A 13,989-nucleotide genomic window follows, 5' to 3' on the forward strand; every position below is an offset into this window, starting at 1 on the left:
CAGGAAAAAGCAACTGCTTTAATAAACAGGAGTAGAAGTCTGTACCCAGACGCAGAACCTCCAAAACAGCTTTATGAAAAATCATATTAACCCCTAAAGTCTAAGGAATTCTCAGCCACAATTTGCACTTGTACCATTTATTTGGGTGGGTTAGGATGACTCTTAACCTTCAACAAAAAATATAGACAGAAATTAATAAAAAAAGCCAAGCAGCCATCATGAGAATTAAAACTTTTATTAGTGTATTCACATATTAGGCAAATGCAACACGCATGAAGCTTATTTCTTAGGTTCACAAGTTCTACCAATACATTAGTCTACTGGTAAAACTAGCACAAACTGGTAACTGCTTTGCCAATTTTTGAAAGGGGTCTGGCCCACTTCTTCAAGGTTTGATTTTTGGTATTGCTTCTATGTCATTATGGCATAAAAATATCCATCACTATCATCAATTTATTCAAGTGATTAACAGCTGTAACACTGGCCACATTTTTGTTCTCAAAGCTAAGTTATCACTAGGCTGCACTTACAAAGTACAGTACTAGTGTAATGGATGAGACAATGGGAAAAACAAACAAAGGCAATCCTGCTACTGCCACGATAACAAAAGAATGACAGACAGCTAGATCACAAGATTGTTAGTAAGATGTGTATTTTTCAAGTCATAATAACCCTTCTATACAGTTTCCCATCCCATCCCCAGCCCAGACTTATCTGTAGAATATATTTCAGAATATTTTTTAATATGGTGCTGCTGTAGTGTCCAAAGGTTCACAATAACATGCACTGTCATGAAGAACCTAGAAAGTCCTCCTTCGCTGGTCATACCTCAGCAACCACTATCCTAGAGGTTTTGCAGAAGCAACTACTTTTAATAACAAGGCCCATTATGACATAATGAATGCGTGTGATCTGGTGTGTAAGTAAGCTACACAAAGCCACTCAGATCAGAAATTTAAATTCTGTTACTGAAATATGTTAAGAAGCTGCATCTATTTAAAAACCTAAATAAAAGAGTCTAGTTTACCCTGGGAAAGGATTTTTCAAGGTATTTGGCTCCAGAAACTAAACCCCATCATGTTCAGTGAAAAAAATACAGACGTAAGGGGTAAGCCAATAACCTTATGTACTTAATCCAGTATCAAATGCTATAGTAAGTTCCCACTCCATGAGAAAAAAACCCACTGATTTCAACGACTTAAGGTACAAAGAGTGCCAAATTACAACACTGCCAGCAACAGCGCTGGCACCAGATGCATCAACTCAGGTGAGTAGGGAAAAGTAGACTCCTAGTGTAATGGATACTTGGAATTTATAATATGAATTCATTTTAGGCCCCATTAAGTATATAAAGTGTCTTAAGATGTCACAGAGGAATCTCAAGACATTTCTTTCCCTTCCAATGGAGGGATTTTCTTTTTCTTTAAGAAGGCAGCAAAAAGTTAAGCTTTTCTACAAGGAAAGTCTGCTTTTTATGTTTAGGACTACTCAAAAAACCTGCTTATATAAAAAAATATAAAAGAATAAGGGAGTAGAGTCTTGGAATCTTATGAGATATTTGCCCCAATCAAAAAAACCAAATGACTATTTATGGGAATAAAATGTAGAACAGCACAATACTGTGATATTTGAGATCGTGATACATTATCTGTACGTATACTTAGCTATTCATGTTATTGATAAACCATTAGGACACTCAATTATATACCCAATAGAAACACCATTAAAGAATCTTTAAAACTGTCACTTTTTTCTGAAGAAGGCTTTTCTATACACTAAATTTTCATCTAGTATCAGAGTATAGGAAACAGAATCCACAAGGTGCTTTAACTGATGAGACCTCAAGTGCTGTTTTTCTTTTTTTTCCTCTCTTTTTTTTTAACCTTTTTTTTTTTTTTTTTCCATTTTTTAAAAACCTTTTTTTTTTTTTTTGGATAGTAAACAGTTCATGGGAACCACACACAAATACTACGACAGAGGAGCTGTTATATTGAGTCTGTTGTCTGGACTCGATGTTTAGCCCACTGGTGAGGAAGCAGAGAGATTTTAGGACATGCTGGAGCAGCGAACTGAAGGGGAGCCCATCTGAGTCAGTACTTTGTCCAGCCACTGTAGAGGTCCGTTCAGATGAAGCTCAATCCAGCAAGGAGTGCTTGTTACCGTTTGGCGCCTGGAAAGCAAAGAAAGAGGAGAGTGGGAAGTCAGAAAGCAGCTCTGGCTGACATGAAGTGCTCCACCGTGTGATCAAGTATGTTTCCACACATATCTACCTCACAGAAAGATAAAAATCTGCAGCCATTACCAGAACTGTTATTAAACTTTTTTTCAGTCTTTGAAGAAAAAAAAAAAAACAAACCAACAACAAACCACCAAAATTCCAAAACACTCCCACATCTGTAAGACACATCAATAATTACATGCTTGTCCTAATACATCAAGAATATTCCACTCTAGAGAATAACAGTGGTATTGGCTTCCAGGGCCACACCAAGAGACTTTCTTGTAAAAAGAAATTCAGACAGAATTGTCCAGCTTGTGCAGTGCTCACATCACAGGTACCTGCGTGCAGCTGTATCTCAGCCTTCAGAGAGTCTGCATGCATAAATGGGTTTGAACTCTGAGAAATATGGAATAGAAACCCTTGGCTCTGTCCTGTCAACACAGCCAAATGCTGTGGTGATCATAAGGTCTGGCTTTTTGGAGCAAGTGGCATGATAAAATGTATAAAGAAACTGGGAGATGTTGTCAGAAACTCAACATCAAAACACAGTGTGTGGTTATCCTGTGCTAACTGATGGTATCTCAAAGGAACACCAAACCTTATCTCTGATTTCCTGTAATCTTACACTTCTACATGTGTTTTGTACTGTAACTTCCCCACACAAACAATTTAAGTAAAAATTGCATTTCCCTTGTCTTCTGAACTAACTTGCCTATAAATTTCCACACAGAAGCCCTTAATAAGACACCACGTAGCCTCAGTAAAGCTGAAGGACTGACAACCATAAAAGCTTCATTCACTTTCCTGCATATCCTTGTTTCAGAGACCTGCTACTCAAAAATCTTCCTTCTCATCTCCAAAGTAAAGAAATCAGAATTGGACACAGTTTGCCTGAAAAATCCTGTTATTTCACTGTACCCACTCCAGGCATGGGAGTTTTCCCTAACTAAACTGGCAAGACTACTGTTGCTAAGCCAGTTTTTCCTAGTAATTCCAGCTATCCCAAGATTCAAAGGCAGCAGATTAGTCAGACACAAACCCAGCCCCTTCAGTTTTACTGTCAGCACTGCAGCCCTTCGCTTTAAGGAAAGCTGTTTATATAAACAGAGGAACTGAGAAGGCAGAAAGATTAAGCCAGTGAGAAGATTGATTTCAAAAGTTTCAGATTTTCTAGGAGAAGACAGCAGCTGGGGACTGTGCTCTCTCAGCACTCAACAAAACAGTTATCTTAGCCCTAAAGGCCTATGCCAGAACAAAGTGATACAACAGAAAAACAATCTAAACCACAGGAAATATAATTCCATTTAGTCTCGAATACTCTCCCAAAGAAGGAAGTTCATTATTCCACTGCTGTCAACTCCCCTACAATGTGTTTCACAACATACTTCCTCAAAATTTTATAACTGGTTCTGTTCAACAGCCCTGGCTTTGCACTACACTGGCAAAAACTGATAAAATAATGAGAGTCACCGAGCAACCACTTCAAAGCTAAAAATTCAGCCTCTGCTACCCGTGGATTTCCAGTTCATGCATCACTAATTACACCTCTATTGAACTTTCTTCAGAAGATGATGCTAGACCTCAATGCTAACGTGAACATGAGCGGTGATTTGAACTTCTACCATCCTCAACTCAAACCAGAAGCTGTAAGCTACTTTGCCTACCAAGCTTATAAAATGTATCACCTTGCTGTACCTGCACGTTTATGCACATATGCCTGAAGTGCAAGTAATGCTTTGGCTCTGCCCTAGCCTGTTCTATGAGAAAGGTTTTTTCACACAATAATGAAACACGGAAGTTTTAACAAGAATGATGGGTTTTTACGGTGCTTGCTGGTCCATTTTGACAAGTCAGACTACATTCATTTAAATTCAAGGTGGTGTTTGCTGGAGCCACCTCTTCTTGCTTTAATCCCAACTCAGCAAAACTTACAAGTTTTGTGCATCAATAATTTATTAGCATCACCTTAAACAGAGATGCAAAGAAACTAGTTCAGCATTATGTCAGTAATCAGTTTCTGTGCTATTTTGGCAGTCTCCACTGCAGCTTTTTCAATCCTACGGTGTACGGTTTACAGTTTAATAACCAACATTCTCCCTCCTTTGAAACAACTTGACCAAAAGTTGTAACCCAGCACTTACACTCCATTCACTTCAAGCTGCCTCAGTGTAATGTGACTGATTAAGTCTTTCTTCTGTTCAGATTAGAATGCTGTATTTAATTATGCCTAAGTGTATACATACTCCTCCAGAGCCAAACCCAATAGCTCTTTAAACCTGAGCCAGATTTTTTCTTGTGCACCTCTTCCTAACATAGAGGTACCAATTTATTCCATTACTCAAATTTCTCATTTCATCTAATTAGACTATTACAAAATTGGCTTCATTTAGCTGAGAAACCTCCCCCACATACTGACACTAATGTACACATGTACGCATTTCAAGAGCAGACAAAGCAATCAAACCCCTCCCAGATTCAGTGGAGCCTATGTGCCATCATTCAATTTCAGAAAGGATATAGGTCTTTAAAAAATCATTATGTATTGCATTAGGGTATTGATGTGTCAGACTTCATTCTTTCAGTGGACAGTTCCTACAGAGGTTTAAGGGATTTGTTTAAAACCACATCTCTAGCTCTCCAAAATAATGAAATCTTTGAAACTGCTCTGTTAGAAATCAATTACTTTCCTTCCTGAATTCCCATGCTACATTAGAAACAGGCACTGTCCTCAACTACAGCTCTCAGTTTGGGCTAACAGAGAATACAACTGGAATCTATTCAAAAGCATCTAAAATGCTATTTTTTCCACTCAAAGGACTGTTTTTAGAAGTTTTACTACACAAACACAGTCGTCTTCCTCCTGCAAAGCTTTTTCCACTACAAGTTCCAAAATATTTGCCACCCCTTAAGCGTGTGCTCTCCAGCAATTTCATTCTGCAAGAGGCACTCCCAGTGACTCCCAAATCTTCCCATTGGGTACCATCAAACCCCATCCCGCACCACAACCTAAGGAACTCACATTACACTCAGAACAGACTGACTGTATGTTCAAATGTCAAAATGACTGTATGTCTAACAATCAGCAAATAATCTCACAGCACAGGCTGTGAAACTTCTAGATGTTGTCAGGGATTTCACCATAACATGCAAGCCAGCGGGACTGAGCAAGGGAATAAGAACTTTGACGACACTCCTTGCTCAACATTTGGCTTCAGTGCAGCACGAAAATCAGTTTATGGACTTCATAACTTAGCAGTTCTAGAGATGAGAAGAAGAAAAAGGAAAATATGGGTTCAATTTGCAGGCAGCATACCCATAATAGCACTGAGAAGCCTCTCTGTATGGCTCTCAAGCCAGACAGAAATCCTATGTTAGTGAAAGAAAAATGAGTAACTCTAAAAGCAAAGAGATTTTTCTCTTACCTGTACTCAGCCCCCCATCCTTTAACAAAGCTCATTCTTATGGTGCACATTCTAGTAAGCTGATAAACTGCTTCAAAGCCCTGATTCACAGACTGAGCCAGAAGAGCAGCGAATTCCTGGTTATTAAAGATTTTTAGATTGCATCCTAGAAAGAAAAAAGAGTCAAAAAGGTGCAGTCAGTGAACACTTGTGTTTGCTCCACAGAAGCCCGAAACTATGCAGAAATTATGAAAAGGAAAGCAAATGTCATCCAGCGAATACCTTCACTGGGTATTTTCCCACAAGAGGCTACTAACCTGGTGGAATTTTGCACACAGTTGCAGGATGCCAGCCATATCTTTGATTACAGTTGGGGCTCTGAACAAAAATCGCACTATCACTTAGGCACTCAGCAAAAACTTCTCCACCAATGTAATAGAGACGCACTCCCCTCCCTGTAGCAAAAGTCACAGGTACTCTAGTTACGATATGACCCAAGCAGATTAGGAAACAAGGGAGAATTTTTTTTTTTTCAGAGAAGGCCAAGTTTTTTTCCTTACAACAGAAACAGAAATCAATTATCCACAGGACCTCACTGCTGTGCTGACAGCTGTAGCAGGAGCTGAACACAATTCACTTGCATTTTTCTCCCACGAACACACGATATTTGGAGGAGAAGTAGAATAAACTTGGTCAAAAGCAAGACAATTTTCTACCCATATGATGGCTTAAAACCAAATCCAAGCTCAGAAGCAGCGTTCATTAAAACAGAGTTAAAACTTGTGCTAATATTAAAGCGTTGTATGTGAAGCAGCACAGGCTACTGTGGCAGAGAAGGAAAACACAAGTATACCACTTCAACACTCTCTGCTTACATGCACCCACACTGTTTCACAGCCCACTGCATACCCCTGCATTGCTTCTTCAAAAACAACAGGACTTCATTTAGCCCTATTACAAAAAATAACTGTAAGAAATCATATTGCCCACTTTTAAATTCTTATTTTGTTCTCTTTCTGAGACTGGAAAACAGATCTGTATACATTATTTGAAGCAGAAGGTAAATAATGTACAATTGATCTTCCAAAGAAAACTATTTATAATTAACAGATCCTTTAAAGACCCTAATTTCCATTCCCTTTTTTTCTTTAAAACAATTTTTCAACAAAATGTGAGCTACTCCATTAAACAGTGAGAGCTCATTACATTTTTGGTTCTCCTCATTGATCATTTTGACCAGTCATCAGCACAGGCACAGTCTAGGTTCCTGCACATCTAAAATCCTGTTAGACATGCATTTGGATTTGGCATTTGGACTTGGCACAGAGGGAGTTGAAAGGTTCTACTAAGGAGGTTGAAATTTTACTGAAAGTAAAAAAAAAAAAAATTTTGTAAATGTTGCTAATAAAAGAATCCAGGGGAAAAAAAAAAGTTTACTGAAGAACCAAAAGCCAAGACAGTGCATTGTGGAAGACAACTTTCTCTGATTAACCATTACAAAGGAAATCTTAATCATGTCAGAACAGTGTGTTATTTCAATGGCAGCTTTTCCCGTTTCAGAGAAGAATTCAAGAAGTACTACCTATATCCATTCTGCATTTCATAAACTAGAATAAACTAGGTAATATTTTGTAATTAAAGCTTAAATTTCAATTATAAGCAATTCTTAATATAAATGCTGCCCAGGACAGAGAGGTCCAACAAGGAGCCTGAAAGGTAAAAACCTGCCTCCTGGGCACCATCTTTTTCCACAAGGCAAGAACAGCAACACGAGGAACAGAAATCTCACACAGCTGAGTGGCTTCCTCCTGTGCAGTTGCCTGAGAGCTCTGTGACTGCTGCTGCCACCAGGTTAGGGGCTACTGACTGAGGAAAGGCAGCTCCTTTCAGCTCCAGCCATCACTACATCTCCCTCTGATTTCAGAAGCTGTGACCTCTGTGTCTTTCCACTTCTGTCCTCAGCCAGAGAGGCCAAACTTTCCTTGGCAAGCCCTGAGAGGGAAGGCTGATGTCTGGTAGCACAAGGGTGAAAGGAACCCACCAACACACATCCTACCTGGATCATTCCAGATAAATTAGCCGACAAAATGAAATTAGATAGTTAAAAGATCAGAGATCTTCACCTATATGTCGTCTTGTCATTTCCACCGTAGCGTTTCTGTTTACATTGGAAAGCAGACCTAGACAAAATCTCTCAGAATTTGATGGATCTGTAAAGCCATCTACAGTCAGAGAAGGCTGGGACGCCGTGGAAGGTTTCTCCCACTCTTTGATTCAATTCATAATATGCTATTGAACACCAAAACGCAGGCTCCGAGTAAGTAACTGGTTGCAAGTCTAAAACAAACAAAAAAAAATTTAAAAAAACCCAAGCTTCACACAGAATTTGAGGCTGAAAGTAGATCTACCTTCCCTGCTATTTGTCTCTCCCAGAAATGGCAGCCATAGGCTTCTCAAACTACTCAAATTATGTCTTGCTTGCTGTCCTTTTTACCTACCCCAGTAAACAGAATGGAATTCAGTCTTCCACGCAACGGGAAGGAGGAGGGGGAGAAGGGGTGATCTAATCTAACCACAGCTCATTTAGTTCAGTACTTGCATTTTGCTCGGCAAAATGATTAAGCTAATGGTGCTCTGAGCGCCAGACGGTGAGACATTCCTGTTGCCTTTCTGTAACTTGCAAACGTTTTGGCAACGTAAAAGAAAAGATTAAACTATCAACCACTGAACAACAGAAAGGAAAAAATAATATGAAAATTCTGTTCTCTTGCATTACACTAGATCTTACACTGCCTCTTTATCTGAAGGTAGTTCTAAGCTCCTTCTACTCTCCCTTACTAGAGCCCGGTATCTTTCCTGTGCATCTTCAACTTTTCCTGTGCTGCTTCCCCTTCTTACCTACCCTAATTACTTACTCAGCATTCTGAACAGTATTTTCCTGTCACATCCTGTCACCATTCCTTAAACAAACCCAGGGCAATCTGATCTTCCCGAGGCGTTTATAAAGACACACAGCAGTGGCACCTGATCAAAGCAGGTGGGCAACTAACGTGGGAGCAACAACTGTGCGGCAGTAGAGGTGAAACAGTACATGAGAAGAGCAGCACAAGGGAGACAGCAAGTCTGGACAGCAGTATGGACAGGCAAACATCCTCTAAACTACTTATTTTATAAATTCTATTCCTGCACACACAAACATATCACTCCCTCTTTGCTAGGAGCTCAACAGTTACAGAAATAGAGCAGTTGTTAACAAGTTGTTAACCTAGCCCTATTATATTTAACATCAGGAAGCCAACCCAACAGTCACCTCCTAATACAACTCTTAATTTCTTAAAGTACATTTGCACTTTTAAAGTAATTATAAAGATATAATGAGGAGTCATCACACACAGAGAAATAATTATAAGTATTTCCAGCTTACCCAGACTGTGATTAACTGGAGAGAGAGTACTAGGAGACAGCTCTGCTGGAGATCCTGTTGAAGCAATACAGATAGTTCCAGAGCAAATGGATGTCGTTATTTCAGGTGGGTAGGCACATTATCTACATCAGTTTTACACAGACATTTTTCGGAATAAGAAACCTCAGAAATCCTACAACCAGTTTTCTGGAATATCACACACTTACTCTGAATTAAGATTTCATTCAATTTTCCAGACTTCTGGGAACCTACCCCTCCTTGTAAAGACCCAATTAACTGTGTTGTATTTGGCAGAGCTCTCCCTTCATGCACACTCTGTGAACATTATTTATGCACTTCTCCAGTGAGAAGGTAGTGACTTCCCAAATTCTGTGAAATAAAAGCTAAGAAAGAGTGGATGAGACAAGTAAGATATTGCCTTTCTGTTTTCATAGCAGAAGGTTTATCTTGGAAATGAGAAGGTTTAGGGGTGACCTAATGTGGCCTTCCAGTAGCTGAAGGGAGCCTGCAAGAAAGATGGACTGTTTACAAGAGCAGGCACTGACAGGACAAGGGGGAATGGTTTCAAACTGAAAGAGGAGAGATTTAGATTAGGTATTAGGAAAAAAAAAATCTTTACTGTGAGAGTGGTGAGGCCTGGCACAGGTTGGGCAGAGAAGCTGTGGCTGCCCCTGGATCCCTGGAAGTGTCCAAGGCCAGGTTGGACGGGGCTTGGAGCAACCTGGGATAGTGGAAGGTGTCCCTGTCTGTGGCAGAGGTGTTGGAACAAGATGGTCTTTAAAGCCCCTACCAACCCAAACCATTCTGTGATTTTATGATTCTGTGATCTCCAGAAAAGAACAAGCTAGATCTCCTCATTTGAGGAAATTATTCTTTCCCTGCGGGAGGAAGTTAAAAATTCAGAAAAACAAGAATCCTCCAACACAATTTGCACACTAAAAGGCAAAATACAGAGAGGCTTTCACAGAAACATTCCCACAACAACTGCTGATGTCAGGCTGTTATTTAGTTAAGGTATCTATTGTCTTACAGTGGGAAAACATTGCAATTCTTACAGAAACTGGTGCAGCTGATTCCAGCTAACTAAAAATGGTTGCTAGCATAAGCTAACCAAGCACACCCAAGTCCACTGGCACACAGCAGGAGGTTCTTATCCAGCACATTAAGTGTGCTTTGTCCAAGTCTAAGGTCAACCACATTCTGTAGAAACCTCTTCCTACAAAGGCACAAATACCTAATGTTTCTATGGCTTTTTCCATAGAGCTTTACATACAAAAATTATTTTGAAATGCAGCAAAAGCAATAAGGCTGTCAGACACAGGTTCTCAGAACACAGATTGTCAGCAACCTGTTTATTAGGCCAACAGACGTCTTGTTTCAATGAAGCTGTTTACTAGGGGATGGTTGAAATCAATTAACTATTAAAATCTATTTTAAGGATTTCTGGTGAAGATTTAATTAGACTTCTGTTATGTAACAAATGTGATGTACTTAATATAGCTTAGAATATTTTAAAAGCATTTCCCTAACAAAAAATTATTGTGCCTCACGAAAGACTGAAAGTGGTATTTTAAACAGGTTGTACAGAGGAAAAATGCCATCACCTTTCGGGCTGAATTCGTGCTCCTACGCAGAGGGATCACAGTTACTAATCCAAAGGCTTGCAAGTAGTAAGAAATAAATGTTACCTGTATCCATGCTTTGGTTCAACTGCTGGTCACTTGTTTCTCCATCTTCACTGATATATCCTGGAGGAGGTGTTTCTGTTAAAAAAAAAAAAAAAAAAATTCCAGTGACTGCTTGAATGACTGGGGAAACTTCTGTAGGACTTGGTGTTTTTATCACCACGTTTTCACAAGCCTCATGATACCTGTGCACTGAATCAGAATGTCACTTTGAGGTTCCTTTTTCCTTCCAGTAGGACTTCAAACACGTTAACTGCCTTATTCTATGTAAAATGTCTCTTCTCTTGTATGCCAGTCAATTGCTCAAATATGTATAATTAACAGACAACCCTTGTTTGTTCCATTTAAGACAAGACACAGTCACTACAATGAGTAACAGTTTTGCAATTGTGATCAACAGCTTTCATATTTAGTAGAATTACAAATGAATAAAACCATCTGGTGGCTTCCCCCAAAAAAATAACGTGAGCTATCTTTATGTAGTATAACCACTAGATCAGATACCCTCCCACACCTTACTGAAATTGTTAGATTTAAAGATTATTTTTCAGTTCAGTCCCAAAATCCTTCTTTCTTCAACACCCAACAGTTGATTTCTCTCATTTATAACAACTATATTAACTAGTTACACTGCACAAGCTCTATCAAAACCATCAGCTATTCTTTCAACTAGCTTTCTTTAAAGACAGTTACACAGACCAAAGTAAGATCAGAACCAACTGTGAAGCATTCTGACACCAGAAACTGTGTCTAATTCCACAGAAATACCTTTCAAAACCCAGGAGACTATGCCTGTTCCTCTTCTCCATTCAAAATGTTCTTTGTAATCCAGATAATGAGTTAACCAACTGCCTTTCAGGAAATAATTTTCTTTGAACTGGGCAAATGTCTTTTCCTACATATTAAAGGCAAACCCTGGATTTCTTCAGTGAAAGTGTTTGAAGCTAACTATCTCTACAATCACCTTAGAATTGTCTCTGAAACTTCCAGAGATTAAACACTTTTAATTACATTATTACCAAACAGCAGAAATTTAAAGATAAAACCTTTTTGCTTAAGAAGTAAAATAAAAATTATATCAAATATCATGTCTAAGATGTACAGCAATACAGTAAGATCAGAAGGAAGTCAGAGAGAGGAAACTAGATTAAGTCAGTTGATTAAATTAAAATGAACTGAGAGAATTTAATCTTGGATTAATTCTCTAAAACAAGTGTGCTAAATAGAGATGTGACAAAATTCAAGTGAGAAATTAAAAGGGCGATTAAGGGAAATCTCCACTAGAAAGAAGTATGATAACAAAACTCATACTCGTTTTGGACATTTTTACTAGAACCCATTGTGACAAAGTGGACTCCACCCTTGTCCAAATCACTTGCTATGGTTAAGCCCACAGCCATGGTAAAAGGTCAATACCCATTTCCAGTCCAACCCGTGCCTCCCATTTCCAGTTGCTAGTCTAGGCTCTTTGGCACAGATTATTTTCCAGTGTCCACCTAGTACTAAGAATAGTTTAGGGTCAGAGGTTGAGCACCACCACAGCTGGAAATAAAAGCTCAGGTGCAGCATTAAAAATTTCCAGTGGAGTTTTGAATGTTGTGAGGAGTGTGGAGGCAACGCAGCTCAGCACATCCAAAACCTGGGAAGGGAACACACAGCTCCCAGAGGCCACCCTGCACCTTCACCACTACCTGGATCCAGCTGCAGGTGAAACCAACCTCTCTGGTAGGCCAAGCACTGAGAGAGAGCACTGGGGTGCAAAGCTACCACAGTTAGTCTGACCTGCTGCTAAGGAAAACGGTTCCCTCAAGAAGGCTAAGGCACACAAGACTTATCAGAGCCTGGTTAAGTGTTCAAGATTAAGTCAGCAAGGTCAAATAAAGCAAGATTCCATGATACGAACACAAGAGGAGGGTGCCAGAGACAAAGAGAAGGAGGCAAGGTGTGGTTAGCTGCATAAATATTTGAAGGTCATGTGAATATCTGCAATCACCTTGAACAAACTCCCTGCAAATAACTACTTTAGCTCACTTCCATAGCACTGGATTTGTAAAAGGTGGCTTTCCAGTAAGTTGTTTGCAAGTGCTATCGAAAGCCCTCAGATCGAGTCAAAAAGGACACATAAGTTAAGAAAGCAACACCAACTTCTAGCACCTTAAATTGCTCTTTATAGGTGTCAACTGATGTAGCCCAAATTAAACAGAAGAGATCAAATTAACTGGGGTTTTTTTTAACGCCAGTTCAATTCTTGGGTATATTTGAAAAAAACACAAGCAACATCCTGTGTAACACATGTAGATACTATCTGTATATTGCACAAATTCGAGTTTCAAGGCATTCATCTTATTCTTTCTGAGACTCCAGATGTGAATTTTCAGCTCGTTCATAACAGGAATGCACTAAACATTTATGAGCAAACTTCAGCTTTACTTGGTTTTGCACTCCGGGCAACTTCCTGAAGAGATAGGAAACAGGAAGCTGGAGCAGGAAACAGAGGTCACTGATTTCATTTTCAGTAGGGATAACAGGGTTTTGGGTGCACTGCAGCACACTAGCCTTGGAGTTTGTTTTGTGGTGGGAAAGGGGCAAAGAGAGGGAGGAGGAATTCTTAGTAGTTCAATGTTGTTATACTGTTCTTTCATACTAAAAAGACAAAGCTGCATGCACACAACAGCAACAAAAAGCCAAAGCAGACCTTGACCAACGGTGAACTGCAGATTTTAAAGCCACTGCTTTGCACTCCACATACTGCATGTGATGAGACTGAGCATCACTTCATTACTCAATCTCCAAAGCACAGCATTTGCCAACCCCTGCATGTTTGTGAAACAGGCTTAAAGTTTAAGATGAAGGTCTATTTTGTACTCGTTAGCATTCTGAATCTTGAACAAGCTACTCAAACCAAGCAAGCTATTGTGAAACCACAGCAATAGGGCTGCACACAGGACATCTCAGTTGGCTAGGGCATGGTGTTAATAACACCAAGGTTTTGGGTTTGATTCCTGTAGTGGCCATTCACTTAAGAGTTGGACTTGTTGATCCTCGTAGGGTCCCTTCCAACTAGAATATTCTGTGATTCTGTGATCGTGTTCTGCAAACAGAAGTGCTTAGGTATTTCCATTGGAATTAACACATGAAATCAACTAGATCTAATCTATTGGTGAATATTTCAATTAATTTGATTAGGAGGATGGAATGACCATCTTTGTTCCAGTGGCACGGCGCTAAACGTACTGCTTGGAGTAGGAGTTAAGAAAA

The 13,989-nt window shown here is 39.4% G+C and overlaps 1 protein-coding gene across 1 annotated transcript in view; it reads right to left on the reverse strand.

Moving 5' to 3' along the window:
- Window positions 1-219: 219 nt before the first annotated feature.
- The window catches only part of SMAD2 (SMAD family member 2), a 49,144-nt gene continuing 35,374 nt past the window's right edge, over window positions 220-13,989 (reverse strand). The window contains 7 exon segments of the mRNA XM_050329939.1: window positions 220-2,170; window positions 5,644-5,788; window positions 5,940-6,077; window positions 7,746-7,869; window positions 7,871-7,959; window positions 9,047-9,100; window positions 10,735-10,809. Of these exon segments, the coding sequence (XP_050185896.1) occupies window positions 2,047-2,170; window positions 5,644-5,788; window positions 5,940-6,077; window positions 7,746-7,869; window positions 7,871-7,959; window positions 9,047-9,100; window positions 10,735-10,809 (749 nt within the window). The 3' untranslated portion in view covers window positions 220-2,046.

This window comes from Myiozetetes cayanensis, unplaced genomic scaffold, assembly GCF_022539395.1.
Source record: "Myiozetetes cayanensis isolate MyiCay16 unplaced genomic scaffold, myiCay2020 scf4, whole genome shotgun sequence".
Lineage (NCBI taxonomy): Eukaryota > Metazoa > Chordata > Aves > Passeriformes > Tyrannidae > Myiozetetes > Myiozetetes cayanensis.